The sequence below is a fragment of the Mytilus trossulus genome, chromosome 13, assembly GCF_036588685.1.
Source record: "Mytilus trossulus isolate FHL-02 chromosome 13, PNRI_Mtr1.1.1.hap1, whole genome shotgun sequence".
NCBI lineage: Eukaryota > Metazoa > Mollusca > Bivalvia > Mytilida > Mytilidae > Mytilus > Mytilus trossulus.
The window spans coordinates 60,232,410-60,247,494 of record NC_086385.1 but is presented as its reverse complement, the minus strand read 5'-3'; the positions used below and the strand labels follow the sequence as shown (position 1 = coordinate 60,247,494).

Genomic DNA, 15,085 nt, shown 5'->3' with positions numbered 1-15,085 from the left:
AACATAATTTTTAGTTTTTCACCGCATTTTAAATTGTTTTCAAGGATCGATCGCTCATGGGAATCTACGACATGTAATCTTTACAACTCTGTCCAGTTTTTTAAATGTGTTAAGTATTGGAAAGACGCCAATGCGTCAAAGTCGGGATGGTTCTGCACCAAAAGAGCCCCAAAAGCGCCGTTACGTAAAACGTGATTCCCTGTTCACCACATTGTGCAGTTGGGAAACTGCAAATATAGTTGTAATGTTAGTACATGCATAATTGTTGAAAATTTTCATTGAAGAAGGTACTTGTCGCATTATTTATAATAACGATCTTTTGTTGTCATTTAATCAGATAATAATTTCGAATTTATATTTAGTTGCATGAATACGACAACGACTCGCTCAAAAACGTTCATGAAATATTATCATTTGAAGTACCTGGACAGCGTTAATTCCCTTTGTTTATAAAATAGTTTTAGGCACTGTACAGGATATTCTGTACACATGAGTTAATGGTACTTTATGAAACATGTGACGGAAAAGTAAAAGTAAAGTTTGAATAATGCATGTATTTACTCAATCGTGTAATACATATCTCTAAAGAAAAATATAAAAGAAATACAATGCAATTAGTATAATTGAAAATCCAACTAAACATGTCATGCAAGGAAAGTTGTAGCTTTAAAAAATAAAAGTATGCAAGTTGTGTAAAAAGAATTGAAAGTGAATATCATATTTACCCTCCCAAAGACCAACACAAAAGCTTTATAAAAAATGAATGACAACACTAGAAAATATTGAAAACGAATATCATATTCCCCCGCCTCCCTCCCCCTCCCCCTCCAATAAAAAAATAAAAAAGGCTTTAAAAAAATAAAGAGACATAGCCAAAAAAAAATTGTCAAATGAGAATTCAAATTGAAAATAAACAAAACAGAACAGAACCAAACAAAACTCTTTAATCTTTAATCGGACATCATTTTGATAAATTTGTAAGTCTTATCTGAAAAGAAGTATGGATTCACATAAATGTTGTTATTAATTTTCCTTATTCATTATTGAATTCAAGGTAACAAATAATTTACTATCAGCATTTTATTTTAATCTAATGAAAATAAAATCTCTGCACTTGCATGCCCCTTTTTTTATATTTTTTAGCGACCAGGCATAAAAAATGTGCAAGAGCGTAGATTTCTTTTTAAATAAGATTGCATTTAAAATTAAATTGCATTGTGTCATGTGGCACATCCTGTATAAAGCGCGCTTTCATCAAAATCGGTATAACATAAATGGTTACAATCATAAACACTGAAACCCTCACTAATTGGAACAATACTTAATTGCAAACTTGCTTAACAAATTAAGCTTAACACATGTTATAGTGTTCCATGTATACAGTGTGCAAAAAGATGCTTTTATTTTTTTTAAATATATATTCATGAACATCTTAAAGTTTTTTCCAAATTACATCTACAAATGAAAAAGTCAGAGTTGTATTGAAACTAGTTGTCTTTTAACCAAGGTGTTATGCAACTAGACTTAAGCATTTTGTTTCCAAAATGGAATATGCATGGCTCTACTATTCCTTTTTTTTTCGAACAAAATTGTTGACCTAGGTTTAGAAATATGGCCAACTGTACTGCTACATTCCGGAAGTAAGACTCTTGTTGCGATTACTTCAAATTAGCTGTACAGGATACCGGATTCATTAATAATATAATATGCAGCAAGCTTACGTCAACTTTTAATCGATGCCCCGGTTGTTCAAACTAGAGCGTTTCTGCTTTTCTTGTTCGTTTTTTGTGGTAAATATGGATATTTGTAACAATCTACGGTTTACACCCATAATTATGTGACTTGTTAAAAAAAAAGCATTAAAGCTGTGGTTTTAACTTCAAAGAGCACACAAGAAGATATCTCTGTATTACTGAAAAATTATTACACCAGGGTTTTCGATATCACAACTAGTCAAAACATTTCCTAAATGTTATCATCGGTACAAGGACATCATTCATAAATATAAATTAACATGCAGACATCTTATACGTTCGGGTATTTCACACCAAACATGTTACGGCCAGAAATCGCCTTTAAATTGTAGCCAACAAAAGACACAAATCAATAGTAAAATTTAACAATATTTAATATACAAAAGTTTACAAAAAGTATTACACAAATATTACTGTTAACTTAACTGTCAAAATATGAGTCCAATCTGTTATCTTTATCTGTATGCGGAAATCTTTCGGAATCCAATTTGAATATTACGTTCACTACTAATGTCACAATCCAGTATGATGTTGTTTGTAGAATAAAAGTGTCAATCCAAATGCTGTGAATACTAATGTCTATCAATGTCTATATCAAAGTTTAATTATGAGAGTTTAACTTTAATGTCTGTATATATAGTGTTGTCATGGAAAATTCTAGAACCCTATATAATGGAACATTGTGGAAAATCCTGGAAAGTTACAACGGAAGTTTCTGGAATAACGTAGAAGTTTAAATTACGCATCTTTTATAAGGATCCTTCTAGAAAGTTCCAATCATTCTGTGATTGTTCCAGTGATTTTTAAACTGCACAGTTATAAGATTATTTGGTAAACAACTATCAGGCCATACAACACAAATTAGGCAAACATAAATAAACATAATAATTACAATATCATAACAAACATTTTATGGTTATATTCTTTACAAAGCACAAAAATGTCGGCATTCACTTCAAAAGCTAACCAAACCTTAAAAATTAAACACATCAATCTAAAAACAGTTATTGGCATGATACGGGTTATCTTCTTTTCATATCTTTTATGATTGTATGATACTAAACCCCTTACGGAAGGGATTAAACTTGATTTTTATATAATGAAGACATAATCTTTCAATCAGTTCAATTGAGGTCTTAAGCTGGCATTTCAGTAACTGCTAGTAGTTCTTTGTTCATTTATGTATTATTGTCATTTTGCTTAGTTTCTTTTGTTACCTATTCTGACATCGGACTCGGATTTCTCTTGAACTGAGTTTTACTGTGCGTATTGCTATGTGTTTCTTTATTCTAGATTGGCTAGAGGTATAGGGGAGGGTTGATATATCTGAAAACATGTTTGCCCCGCCGCATTTTTGCGCCTGTCCCAAGTCAGGAGCCTCTGAACTTTGTTAGTCTTGTATGGTTTTTTTAAATTTTAGTCCATTGATATGTTTTGGAGTTTAGTGTTACGTCCATTATCACTGAACTAGTACACATTTTAGTTATGGGCCATCTGAGAACCACCTCCAGATGCGGGATTTTCTCGCTGCATTGAAGACCCATTGGTGGCCTCCGGCTGTTGTCTGCTCTTTGGTTGGGTTGTTGTCTCTTTGACATATTCCCCATTTCCATTCTTACTGTTATCATACTCTGAATGTAAGTATTGTTGAAGACTCTTTGAAAATGGCCAAGATGTCTCATATATATAGGGAAGTCTTGCAGTACCCTTTTCAGTTGAAAATACCAACATTTTACATTTTATTTATACATGCTATTATGAAAGTGCTAACGATTAGTTTTCAAATTCATCTGACTCTTTTTCAGCACATCTTATTAAATAAAATTGAATCATGAAATTTAATGGAATCGTTCATATCTTGAGTCCATATTTTGAACTGAATGTACGAAAAAAGTGAGTGCGCATTGAATCTCATTCTGACAGGCCATAAAACTCTTACCAAAGTGGGGAGTCCGTTTGGTGGTGTGGGATGTATAAATACGCAGTCACGTACCGTAAGAATTGGGACGTTAAATTAAAGGCCTCTATACTTTCACGCTCATTGAAATGTCCTCATCTAACTTACTCTCATTTTCCCAGCGACTGTCCAAATGCTCCTCCTCCTTTTCATCAAGATTTATCCTTATTACAGGATCTAACTTTTGTTTTTTTATTGTTCTCGTCCTGAACATGCATGAAATATATGCAACTGGACGTTATGCGTCATGGATTCGTAACGCTTAATATTTTTATATCTGCCTCATTTCTAGAAAGTCTCCAATATTGATGTTAGAGGCTTTCATGTGGAAAGTTGGATTTAAGCTATTTTTCCTAAGGATATCTGAATAAAAAATGGGAAAAAAAGGAGGTAATCCTTCACCCCGGACTCACAACCCGCCGTTAGTATCCACCAATGGTAGCCACCAATGGTAGCCGTAGTAACACTTTTATATACTTATAAAACTGGACACTGCACTTTGTTAAAATCAGTTTTTCAAATAGTACATGGAAGTTAACATAATAACAAATTGGTAAAGTTTCTCATGGTATCCTCTGAGAAACAAGATCTGTACATAAATCATAATACCCTTTACAAATACGTTAGTTGTTTTCATCCTTTCGACTCATTTTGTGCATGACATTTGCTGCTGTAGTCATATAAGTAAATAATCAACTATATGTTTATTGTTAATTGAAATGCTAGCAGAAGAAATGTAAATATTTATAAAAATCGGACAGATGCTTGGGGTCAACGGTCAAAGGACAAAAGAGACGATTTCATCTTACCAAATGTACACTTTCTTTTTTAAAGTAGCAACATTCCAGCAGCGCCTGCATACGGAGTATATATCTCCCAGTTCATACGATAATCAAGGGCTTGTATTTCCTATCATGATTTCCTTGATAAAGAATTGCTGCTCACAAAGAAACTATTTAACCAAGAGTTCCAAGTGGTGAAGTTGAAATCATCCCTTCGTAAATTTTACGGACGCGATCACGAGTTGGTTGACCGTTACGGAATATCTGTTTCACAGATGATAGCGGATATGTTCTTATGTCGTAACTATAATCCTGTCCCCTTTTTTCGAATGTGACCTACCGAACTACACCTATTACTGGGTTTGTACTAACATGAGCAACACGACGGGTGCCACATGTGGAGCAGGATCTGCTTACACTTCCGGAGCATGATCACGATACTATCTATTTTGTACTTCCTAATATGGTGCAAACTTTATGTAGAAATAAAACAGATAAAGAATACCCTCGGAAACCAAAGCATGGCATCAAAACAACTAGTTGTCGCAAATCGAAATATCTCTTTCTTCGTTCTAGTAATGATTTTGATGTTTTTAACACCAGCCATTCATGGATTATGGGTATTTATCGACGAACCATCAAGGGCAATGTATGAAATCAACACTTATGCTACCTGTTTTGGAGGAATTTTCAATGGAATCATTTATCTGACCATTCGTCGAGAATAATTATAAAAAGTTAGATATAGTTCCTCGTATAAGTATTGTTGGCGTATATGTTGGTTGTATATACATGCTATATAAGAAAATGAAAAATATACCATCTGGAATATATTATGCATTTTAATCAAGATATTGTTCATACATAGCGTATTTTCTCGAATAAGAACATATTTATTATAACCATCAAAGAAACACGACTTCAAATTTCAGAACGAAGGTGGCGCATTTCGTATACATAATAATCAGCAGGTAATCTATTCCTGGGACAAGAAAATCCTTAGTTTTTCGAAAAAAATCAAAGTTTTGTAAACAGGAAATTTATAAAAATGACAACACAATTGATATTCATATCAACACCGAAGTGCTAGCTACTGGGCTGGTGATACCCTATGGGACGAAACGGCCACCAGCAGTACTAGTGGCATCGAATAAAACACCAAAAAACAAAATCAATCTTATTTTACCGAATCTAGATAACGTCTCTGTCTCTGAAAAAGAGACTCTTATTGTTTTAAATGGTTTTAACATTTTGTCAACAGTTAATTTCAGAAATGACCATGTCAATTGTTTTTATTCCAGCTTAATGTGAAGGTACAGAATTTTGTAATAACTCTTTAGACTTTCTTTACTGAGTTACTTGAACATAACATGTCAGTGATAAAGATCCATGCCTTGTTTAATTGTGGTGCAGATCACAAACATTATTTAGTGGCTAAATGATATCGTTTGTTAACAATTTTTTGTAGCTACATTATCAAATATCGAAATGACTATATTATGTAGACTTTATTGATATGGTTCTATTTATAAATTAACTGTTTACCAAATGTTGATTTTTTTTTTGAAATACTAAGGCTTTTCTACCTCAGGCAAAGATTACCTTAGCTGTATTTGGCAAAACGTTTAGGAATTATGGTCCTCAATGCTCTTCAACTTCGTACTTTATTTGGCCTATTTAACTTTTTTGGATTCGAGCGTCACTGATGAGTCTTTTGTAGACGAAACGCGCGTCTGGCGTATATACAAACTTTAGTCCTGGTATCTATGATGAGTTTATTGTACCTTCTGATATATATAAATTATTCGGTTGTGTTTTAAAAATGAAAATGTGCAGAGACATCGATACATGATTATAGGATGTAAAAAGTCGGCCCAAAACTATAAGCAATGTTCCCTTAGCATGTAAAAGCATTTATAGAAACTGATTTAGTTATTAACAATTCTTAAATGCCAAAGCATTTAATTTAATGTTATATATGACGTAAATTGAACAAAGGACGAGGAGTATATAAAAATATATTTTGTGATTTTGTCACTTTAGGAAGTGTGTTCTTAATTGAAAATCTTCGAAATCTGTAGTCACTTTTTGTATAGACAAGTGGCAATGTAGATATTGCAAATTATAAAACCAGTTGTTTATTGTTGAATGTCATATGATGACGACCACTTTAGACAATCTAGATTGTAAACTATTTATCTAATTATTTCTGATATAGTTATAGATTATTGGTATCAATATGTTGTTATTAAGGATGGACATTAAGTTCTCAATTTTACATTGGATAACTCATTAAAAAGTACTAAACGCATCATAGATACCAGGCTTTAAAATGTGTACGTGAGACGCACGTTTCGGCGACAAAAGTGACCCTCGAATAGATATAACCAATCCAAATGAAGAACGAAATTCAAAAGCATTTAGGACTCAAAATATCGAAAGTATAATGTTTTCGTGGGGTCAAGAATTCTTAATATTTTGGAAATGTCTATCAATATTGATTGAGTATTTCAATGCTCTTCAACTTTGTATTTATTTGGCTTTTTGAAATATTTTGATCTGAGCGTCACTGATGAGTCTTATGTAGACGAAACGCGCGTCTGGCGTATGAAATTATAATCCTGGTACTTTTGATAACTAATTACCATAATATATTTGTTAATTATAATAAGATGTAATCTTCTACGAATAGAATCAAGAATCAGTTTGTTTACATGTGTCAAAACATCTTCGTGAAACTTAAATAAACTAATAAATGTAAAGAAGATGCGTTAATAGGGCAGCAAACATTCGGCAGAAAATGCATATAGACACTTTGGTGTGCACGTTTCCTGTGCCTAATGATTTGCACAATGGACAGGCTTTTTTTACTGTAAATCATAATGGGTTCCTTTGCGCCGTCTAGTTTATACTATTACATATGGTCTGCTCTTTAATGTTCCTACTATATTTTCATCAATTAGGACGAATCTTTTTTAAAAGGTGTTTCTTCGATATATTTTACATTTGTTGTCATTTTGTCTCATTCATTCCTTATTTCAAAGATAATTTAATGGTAATTTATTCATTAAATTCATATTCATAAGTAGTTAGTTAGTTCTACAACTCATAGTTAATACAAACATTTTTGGGAAAATATATAGTCACATGATTACGAAAAGTGTGCAGTTTTGTCCGGTTTTGTTTCTAAAGATTAGAACTTTGTGATCATTGACCTTAACCTTTTGTAAAATACCGTTAAAACTGGTTGTCTTGATGAATGTATGCGTTTTATTGACTGTTCTTACAAACAGCTTAAACTTTAGTTAAATATTGTAAGTGGTTAGTCTCGACATTCTAATTGAACTTTGATTTGATAAATTATGCATATATGAGTTTCAGATAAATGATGAAATTTTACATTTTTTTCCTATACATGAAAGTATTTTTTTCTACCTATTCATGATCATATGTATCTTTTTATATCATTTAAAAATTTGCTGTTTTTAGCATTAATAAATTTGTTAATTACGAATGTGTTCAAAAATTAATTTCTGAAAACTGCATAAGCATCTTTAACTTTTTGTTTATAATTTGATATATGAATGCTTTTATGATTAGATTAAGATAGTTAAGAAGAGATTTATATCATGATGCATAGGGTCATATATTTTATAGCCCAGTACTAAAGTCTTTATATTAAATATATGTGACCCGATTTTGGCTTAGCTTACAAGTACATATACTTTCTTCCAAAACTCATGAAAGTATTGACATTTAAGATAAAAGTGTTCGTAGTCTTCAGTAAAATTACTGAGGCGTCATATATACTTGTATCTTGTATGTTCCATTGTTGTAGTAATTGTTTACATGGGAGGACATATTGGGGTAATTTAAATTTTAACAAATATATTTGTTATTTATTAAATATGAAAAAGTAAATTGTAGCATGTTACTTATTGGAGTGATTGATTCTAGTTTGAAGATGTTTTTTCCATTTATAGAATCCCATAGGTCTCTCATCATTCTTGTTATTTAAATGGTTATATATCTCTTTAGATGACATATTTTCAATTAGTTCTGGGTTTTTTAAACAGTCAAGGACAAGTCTAAATTTGTTTTTACAAAAGTTTTCAAAGATTGTCAGATTTTAATATATTAAGCCATTGTTTTGGAATAGAGTTTTTCAATTTTGTAAGTTATGAGATCCAATAAAGTTTTGAGGTTAAATTCTCTAACATAACTTTTTGTGAAATATGCCCTTTATGATCAATGATATCGTTGATGAAAATAATACCATCTATTCTCCAATTAAGGTAAACAAAACATTTTTCTTTAAATTTTATATTTTTGTTACCCCACAGTATTTGCTGCCTGATATTTTTAAAGTTTGTGATCGGTATGATACTTGTTGGTGTATTATTTGCTTTGTACCAGCTCCTTAATATGTTCAAGTAAAATGAGGGTAGTGTATAACTTAAATTAGGGTGTGAGTTTATGTTGCCTGGCATCATATTAAATAGAAGGGTGTTTTTACCAAATTTGTTGAAATAAAATGTCGGAATGACCTTCCAATTAGCTAATTTCTTAGCAATTAATCGTAAACCATGAAATTCTTAATGCATTTAACGCCACTTTCGGCACTTTTAACTATTGCATGGCAGCTAGTTTGTTGTGGTGGAGGAAACAGGATTACCAGGAAAGAACAACTTTCGGGGTCAACACTAGAAATACTAGTCAATCAACAATGTAGTTAAACACAAGTTGCCGCAACCTTGATCACTACAGATTAACTACGTAGACAACTCGGCCATCGAGGCCTTCGCAAACGAAAAAAATTTAAAAAATACAATGGTGAAATAACGATGTTGCTTTCTAATATTTCTGATCTTCATTCGTTATTTTTTTTATAATCTCTTTGGATGTCACATACGAAAATACATTTATGCAAACGAAGAAAACAGGAACACAACATGAATTTCAAACTTTTAGTAAATATAATATCCTTTTCTTTACCATTGCAAAATTTCAAGAAAAAACATAAATACATTAATTCTGCAGTATGCAGTTGAATATTTTTCTTGAATATCATCACTGAAATCAAACTAGATGACCATATGCGATAGAGATGACCATATGTGATAGAGATGACCATATGCGATAGAGATGACCATATGTGATAGAGATGACCATATGCGATAGAGATGACCATATGCGATAGAGATGACCATATGCGATAGAGATGACCATATGCGATAGAGATGACCATATGCGATAGAGATGACCATTATTAGCACATACATTAAAGGGGCACTGACTGTTTTATACATTTGAATCGAATTGACTCAAACTGTTTAACAATCTTGGATAATCATAGGTGTGTTGTATGTTCCTTTGGAATTTTATCCAAAAATGAGGAAAATGAAGTTTTCGTCACTGTATTGGATACTGTAAATTCAGAAATGTAGTGTTTTGTGCATTGTTGTTTGTTTGTGTCTCTTTTAGCCATGGCGTTGTCAGTTTATTTTCGGCTTATGAGTTTGAATGTTCCTTAGGTATCCTTCGCTTCTCTTTTTCTTCTTCCTCTTTTTTAAGTTTTAGGCTCCGACTGTTTATGTAATATTAAAAACACAAATTGCCACTTAAGATTAAAATTGGTTTACAAGTGTCCCATACAGCAGAACAAAACAGTATTTCCGCAATTCTAGGCCTGCATATTTCAAATGCATGTGTCACCTCCTTCGCATTATTTACCCTTAACATAACCTGCCAAAAGAGGAGTTTATAACCATAAAATCAGCAAATTATATGTGTTCAATCAATGTGCATGATAGATGATTGCACATAGTGAATTTTTTTTTCGATTTACATTGGTCAACTTCATTTTGCAGATTATTGAAAGTTTTTTCAATCTTTAATAACTCCTGGATATCGAATGTTGGTGATTGATCATAAATAAGGATTAAATAATAACGAAATTGTTCTCTTTAATCAAGTTTGTTTATCATAATTTTAGGTTTAATAAAATTCAAGAGGCAATTAATATTTTTTCTGTCTATGAAGAAATAACATAAAAAATGTGGTGCACACTGAATAACCCGCGTAGCGTGTTATTTAAAAGTGTGCACCATATTTTTTAGGTTATTTCGAAAAGACAGAAAAAATATTACGATCATTCCTTATAATTTAGTTCTAAACTCTATTTTAAGAAGTAAATTTTGAAAAAAGACGTTGGTGGTGTCACGGTCATATGACAAAATTAGGTTTTTGAGCTGATAGACAAAACAATCTCAGCCAATCAGAAGACGTCCAAACTTAGAATATTCGCTTATCAGCATTTCAAAATGTCTTCATGGAAAGTTAAATAAAATTAGTGAAAAATTCTTCAATAATAATGCATAGATGATTAGAAGAAACTGTATGTCGATATTATCATCACTTATATGGTAGATAATTGGTGAAATGTTGAAAACAAATATCGCTTAATCGAATATATGCATATTGATCTGATTGATTAACGTTTACATAACGATAATCGTTTGTGTTAAAGTGTTCATTTGATCGAGGTTCACTATAAATTTTCAATATGTACAATTATAAATAATAAAGGTTCTTTCATAGTTTAAGAATTTTAATTACATATTACTTGTACAAACTGTTGTATATGGTAGCATTTATTACTCATTTTGTTAGCTCATGTTTATATCGTATGATTAATATCATTCGCATTATATCATTGTATCATCATATATGAAAATAAAATAGAAATCAAAAAATAAGAAAGAAATCAAAAAAAATAATAGTCTGTTATTACTAATTATTTCTATGTTATATGAATTTTTCCTACGGAAGCCCTGGAGTGCCATGCAAAAAAAAAATTTCAACTTGTGCGCACAAGTTACTAACTTGCGCGCACAAGTTACTATCTTGCGCGCACAAGTTACTATCTTGCGCGCACAAGTAACTATCTTGCGCGCACAAGTTACTATCTTGTGCGCACAAGATACACAATTTGTGCGCACGAGTTACACAACTTGCGCGCACAAGTTACTATTTTGTGCGCACAAGATACACAACTTGTGCACACGAGTTACACAACTTGTGCGCACGAGTTATTAACTTGTGCGCACAAGTTGCACGTATTCTTATAGACATGCGCTGTTTTGCTAAAGAGACTCTTTATGGAACGCCGTAGCTACCGAATACAAACATATGTTTATATACATGAATGCACATACTTTTCAATGTCTGCACATGTTGTTTTCTATGTATACATATACTTTGCATATATATGAACATAGTTTACTTTATATGCACTTACTTTTTATATATATATATATGCACATACTTTTTCTACATATGCACATCGTTTACCTTATATGAACATACTTTTCCTACATATGTACATCGTTTACCTTATATGCACATACTTTTCTATATATGCACATATATGCGCATTTGTTTTATATATCTATTTGCACATAGTTAACCTCATATGCATATACTTTTTTTCTATATATGCACAGACTTATTGTACATATGAATGCACAAATGTAGTTCTGTATGTGAATACTTTTCTCAGTATATATGAAAATAGTTTTTCAACGTGAGAATTACAATTCATATTAATCTTATCTGTTGTTTTTTTTCAAACTGAACTAAGCTTAAGGGTTCCATTATCATAAAAGGAATGTTTATTTAGAATTTCTTAATGATGTATGTTGTTCAATTAAGCAACTGTTGGAACCATTTTTATATGAATGCAATATTATTTTGGTATGTATGATGGTATGGCGCTGTTGTCTTCATCTATAGTCACTTGGTTTTTATGTCAAAACGTTGAAGGAGTCGATTTGTTTGTATTAAATTTTAACACATGGATTATTACCACTAACGGGTCAAAAGTTGAAAAATGCATTCTTATAAAACTTAATTTAAATTGCCATTTTATTTACCAAGTTTAGTGTGTTTTCAAAGTATTCAGTATGGTCTAAGATCTCAAAATGTGAATTGTTTTCTATTATTATGGTGTTATAGAAAGGGCCAAAGACGGGGGATTTTTTTTATGCCATGCCGATAGGCGTATGGGGCATTATACATGTATTACCCTTAATCGTCCGTTTTACCGTCTGTCCTTCCATCTTTCCATTTTATTTTGCTGCACTCTAATTCAACTTTGCCTCTACTTAATTTGACATAGGTCATACACAAAGGTAAAAAACTATAAAACGCAAAAAGTCACCTGCTGTACTACAGTTCTGCTCCTTTATAACTAGGAAAATTTCATTTCTTTTTTGTTTGTTTTTGCACTCTCACCTTAATCCCCAAATGCTGAAAATGTAGACGCAAAACAAGAAATGCAGAGTAAATCAGACAAATCATAATGCAGCACTGCAGCACGTCATATCATATTTGTTTTGACACCTTTTTAAAGCTTTTCAATACGTATACATTTTATTTTTACGGCGTCGGCGTTGGCTTCGCAGTGTATTAGTTTGTGATTAGGTCGAGTTTATGTTGAACCACAAGTGGTGGTTCAATGATTTGTTTTATGCAGTTGTATAAGTATTGGAACATCTCATTTCCATAGATAATATTTGTCCCTGTCCCCTCAGTAATTGTCTATTGACTTTGAAAATATTTTGGCATTTGCAAGTCATATTTCTTTGGAGGTTATAAAGCCCACCCCTCATCATAGTTCATTGACATTGAAACTTTTACATAGTTTACAAGTTTATGTTTGTTTATGATAAGTCTATGGTATTTTGTATGTAGTTGTATATTGGCACATTTCCATGGATATTGTTCAGCCATGTACTTTCAGTCGTGGTTCATCAACTTTGAATATTTCCATCACTTACATGTTAAAGTATTGCTATTTTGGTTTCAACATTTGCATTGTCAAAATTACAAAAAGGCGTTACATAACCATTTCAGTTTATTTTTTTAATATTTTAAGGAAGTTATATATATATAATATATATATAACTCGTCTAAACATCAACCCAACAATGTTAGATCTGTAAATTTGCTTTCGCAAATTTTTGGTTCTTCCCTCGCCGGGATTCGAACCCATGCTACTGTGATATCGTGACACCAAATCGCCTGCACTGCAGCCGTCCCGCTAGACCACACGACCACCTGGGCTCTCAAAAAAAGAGCTTTCGGTGGCCATATGTTACCTTTCCACGTCAGTTTTAATCTAGCGGCGTACTACAGTACATGATATATAAGGCATGAAGATGTTATTGTTACAGATCAGCTAAATTATCTATAGTAAAGGATCCTACAAATTAATGTAAGATACAGTCACAGAAAATAATTATATTCATAAGTACGTCTGAGTATAATATATATATATATATATATATATATAAACGAGTCTAAATTGAAAACTACGTTCAAACCTATGATTGCGTTGGATAAAAACCACAATTTTTATACGTGTGCATGTCAAACAAATTTCGTTGTAGAAGGGTCTAAAAACAGCACAAACAACATTTTCCAAAAGACCAAAAATGTGAAAAAGTATATTTAAACAAAACGCATTTGACTAACAGGTCGAACAACTGATGTTCTTAAACCCTGCTGACTGCCATTGACGCTTGCCAAATAAAATTGATCACAAGATGTAACAAAATGGATCTGAATATAAATTTAATACGTCACAGAAAAAAAAATTGTTAACTTGTGGCTACGATGTTGTGCCACAAACATTCGGTGTCAATATTTCTTTAGTACACCAGATCTAGATTTCGACAATATATGTCTCTTCAGTGATGTTAGGGATCGAAACGGTATTTGGAAGGCCATATAATTTACTCTCAATTTAAGATTGACTCTTGAATTTTAAGAGACAATATAGGATGAACGGATCATATAAACCGGAGGGAAAATATGATACATGCCCAAACAAAAAATATAAACGAGTCTAAATTGAAAACTACGTTCAAACCTATGATTGCGTTGGATAAAAACCACAATTTTTATACGTGTGCATGTCAAACAAATTTCGTTGTAGAAGGGTCTAAAAACAGCACAAACAACATTTTCCAAAAGAACAAAAATGTGAAAAAGTATATTTAAACAAAACGCATTTGACTAACAGGTCGAACAACAGATGTTCTTAAACCCTGCTGACTGCCATTGACGCTTGCCAAATAAAATTGATCACAAGATGTAATATATATATATATATAATTACTTTCGTATACAAAGAGAAAAATTCAAGAGAGATACATTACTCCCACCCGACCCCCAATTTTCAAAAGCTTACAACTTGAAAATGAATACATGATTCTATTATTATTTTTTAAGATATAATATAAAATTACTTATCAAATTGATAAAATGGCCCAAGGGCCCAGCTTGATATTACTGCAAATGAAAAAACCCTGGATAATTCGAGCAAGTATGGCCCCTTTAAATACGTTTGACATATCTACATTTGGATTGTGATTAACATTGATAATAGGCATCTTTTTAAAGACATCAAGAAATTCAGTGGGCCATTCTTATACATTCTATATAGAAAAAAATTAACATTGACCAAAGAATTATGAATCATGAAAATGTGCCACATATAGTTGACCTACTGCGTTATAACATCTGAG

The 15,085-nt window shown here is 31.9% G+C and overlaps 1 protein-coding gene across 1 annotated transcript in view; it reads left to right on the top strand.

Annotated features, from left to right (window-relative positions):
- Positions 1–1,611: 1,611 nt before the first annotated feature.
- Positions 1,612–15,085, top strand: part of LOC134694544 (UPF0746 protein DDB_G0281095-like) — a 32,041-nt gene continuing 18,567 nt past the window's right edge. Inside the window, exon 1 of the mRNA XM_063555557.1 lies at positions 1,612–1,640. Within this exon, the coding sequence (XP_063411627.1) occupies positions 1,612–1,640 (29 nt within the window). The remainder of the gene's footprint in view (positions 1,641–15,085) is intronic.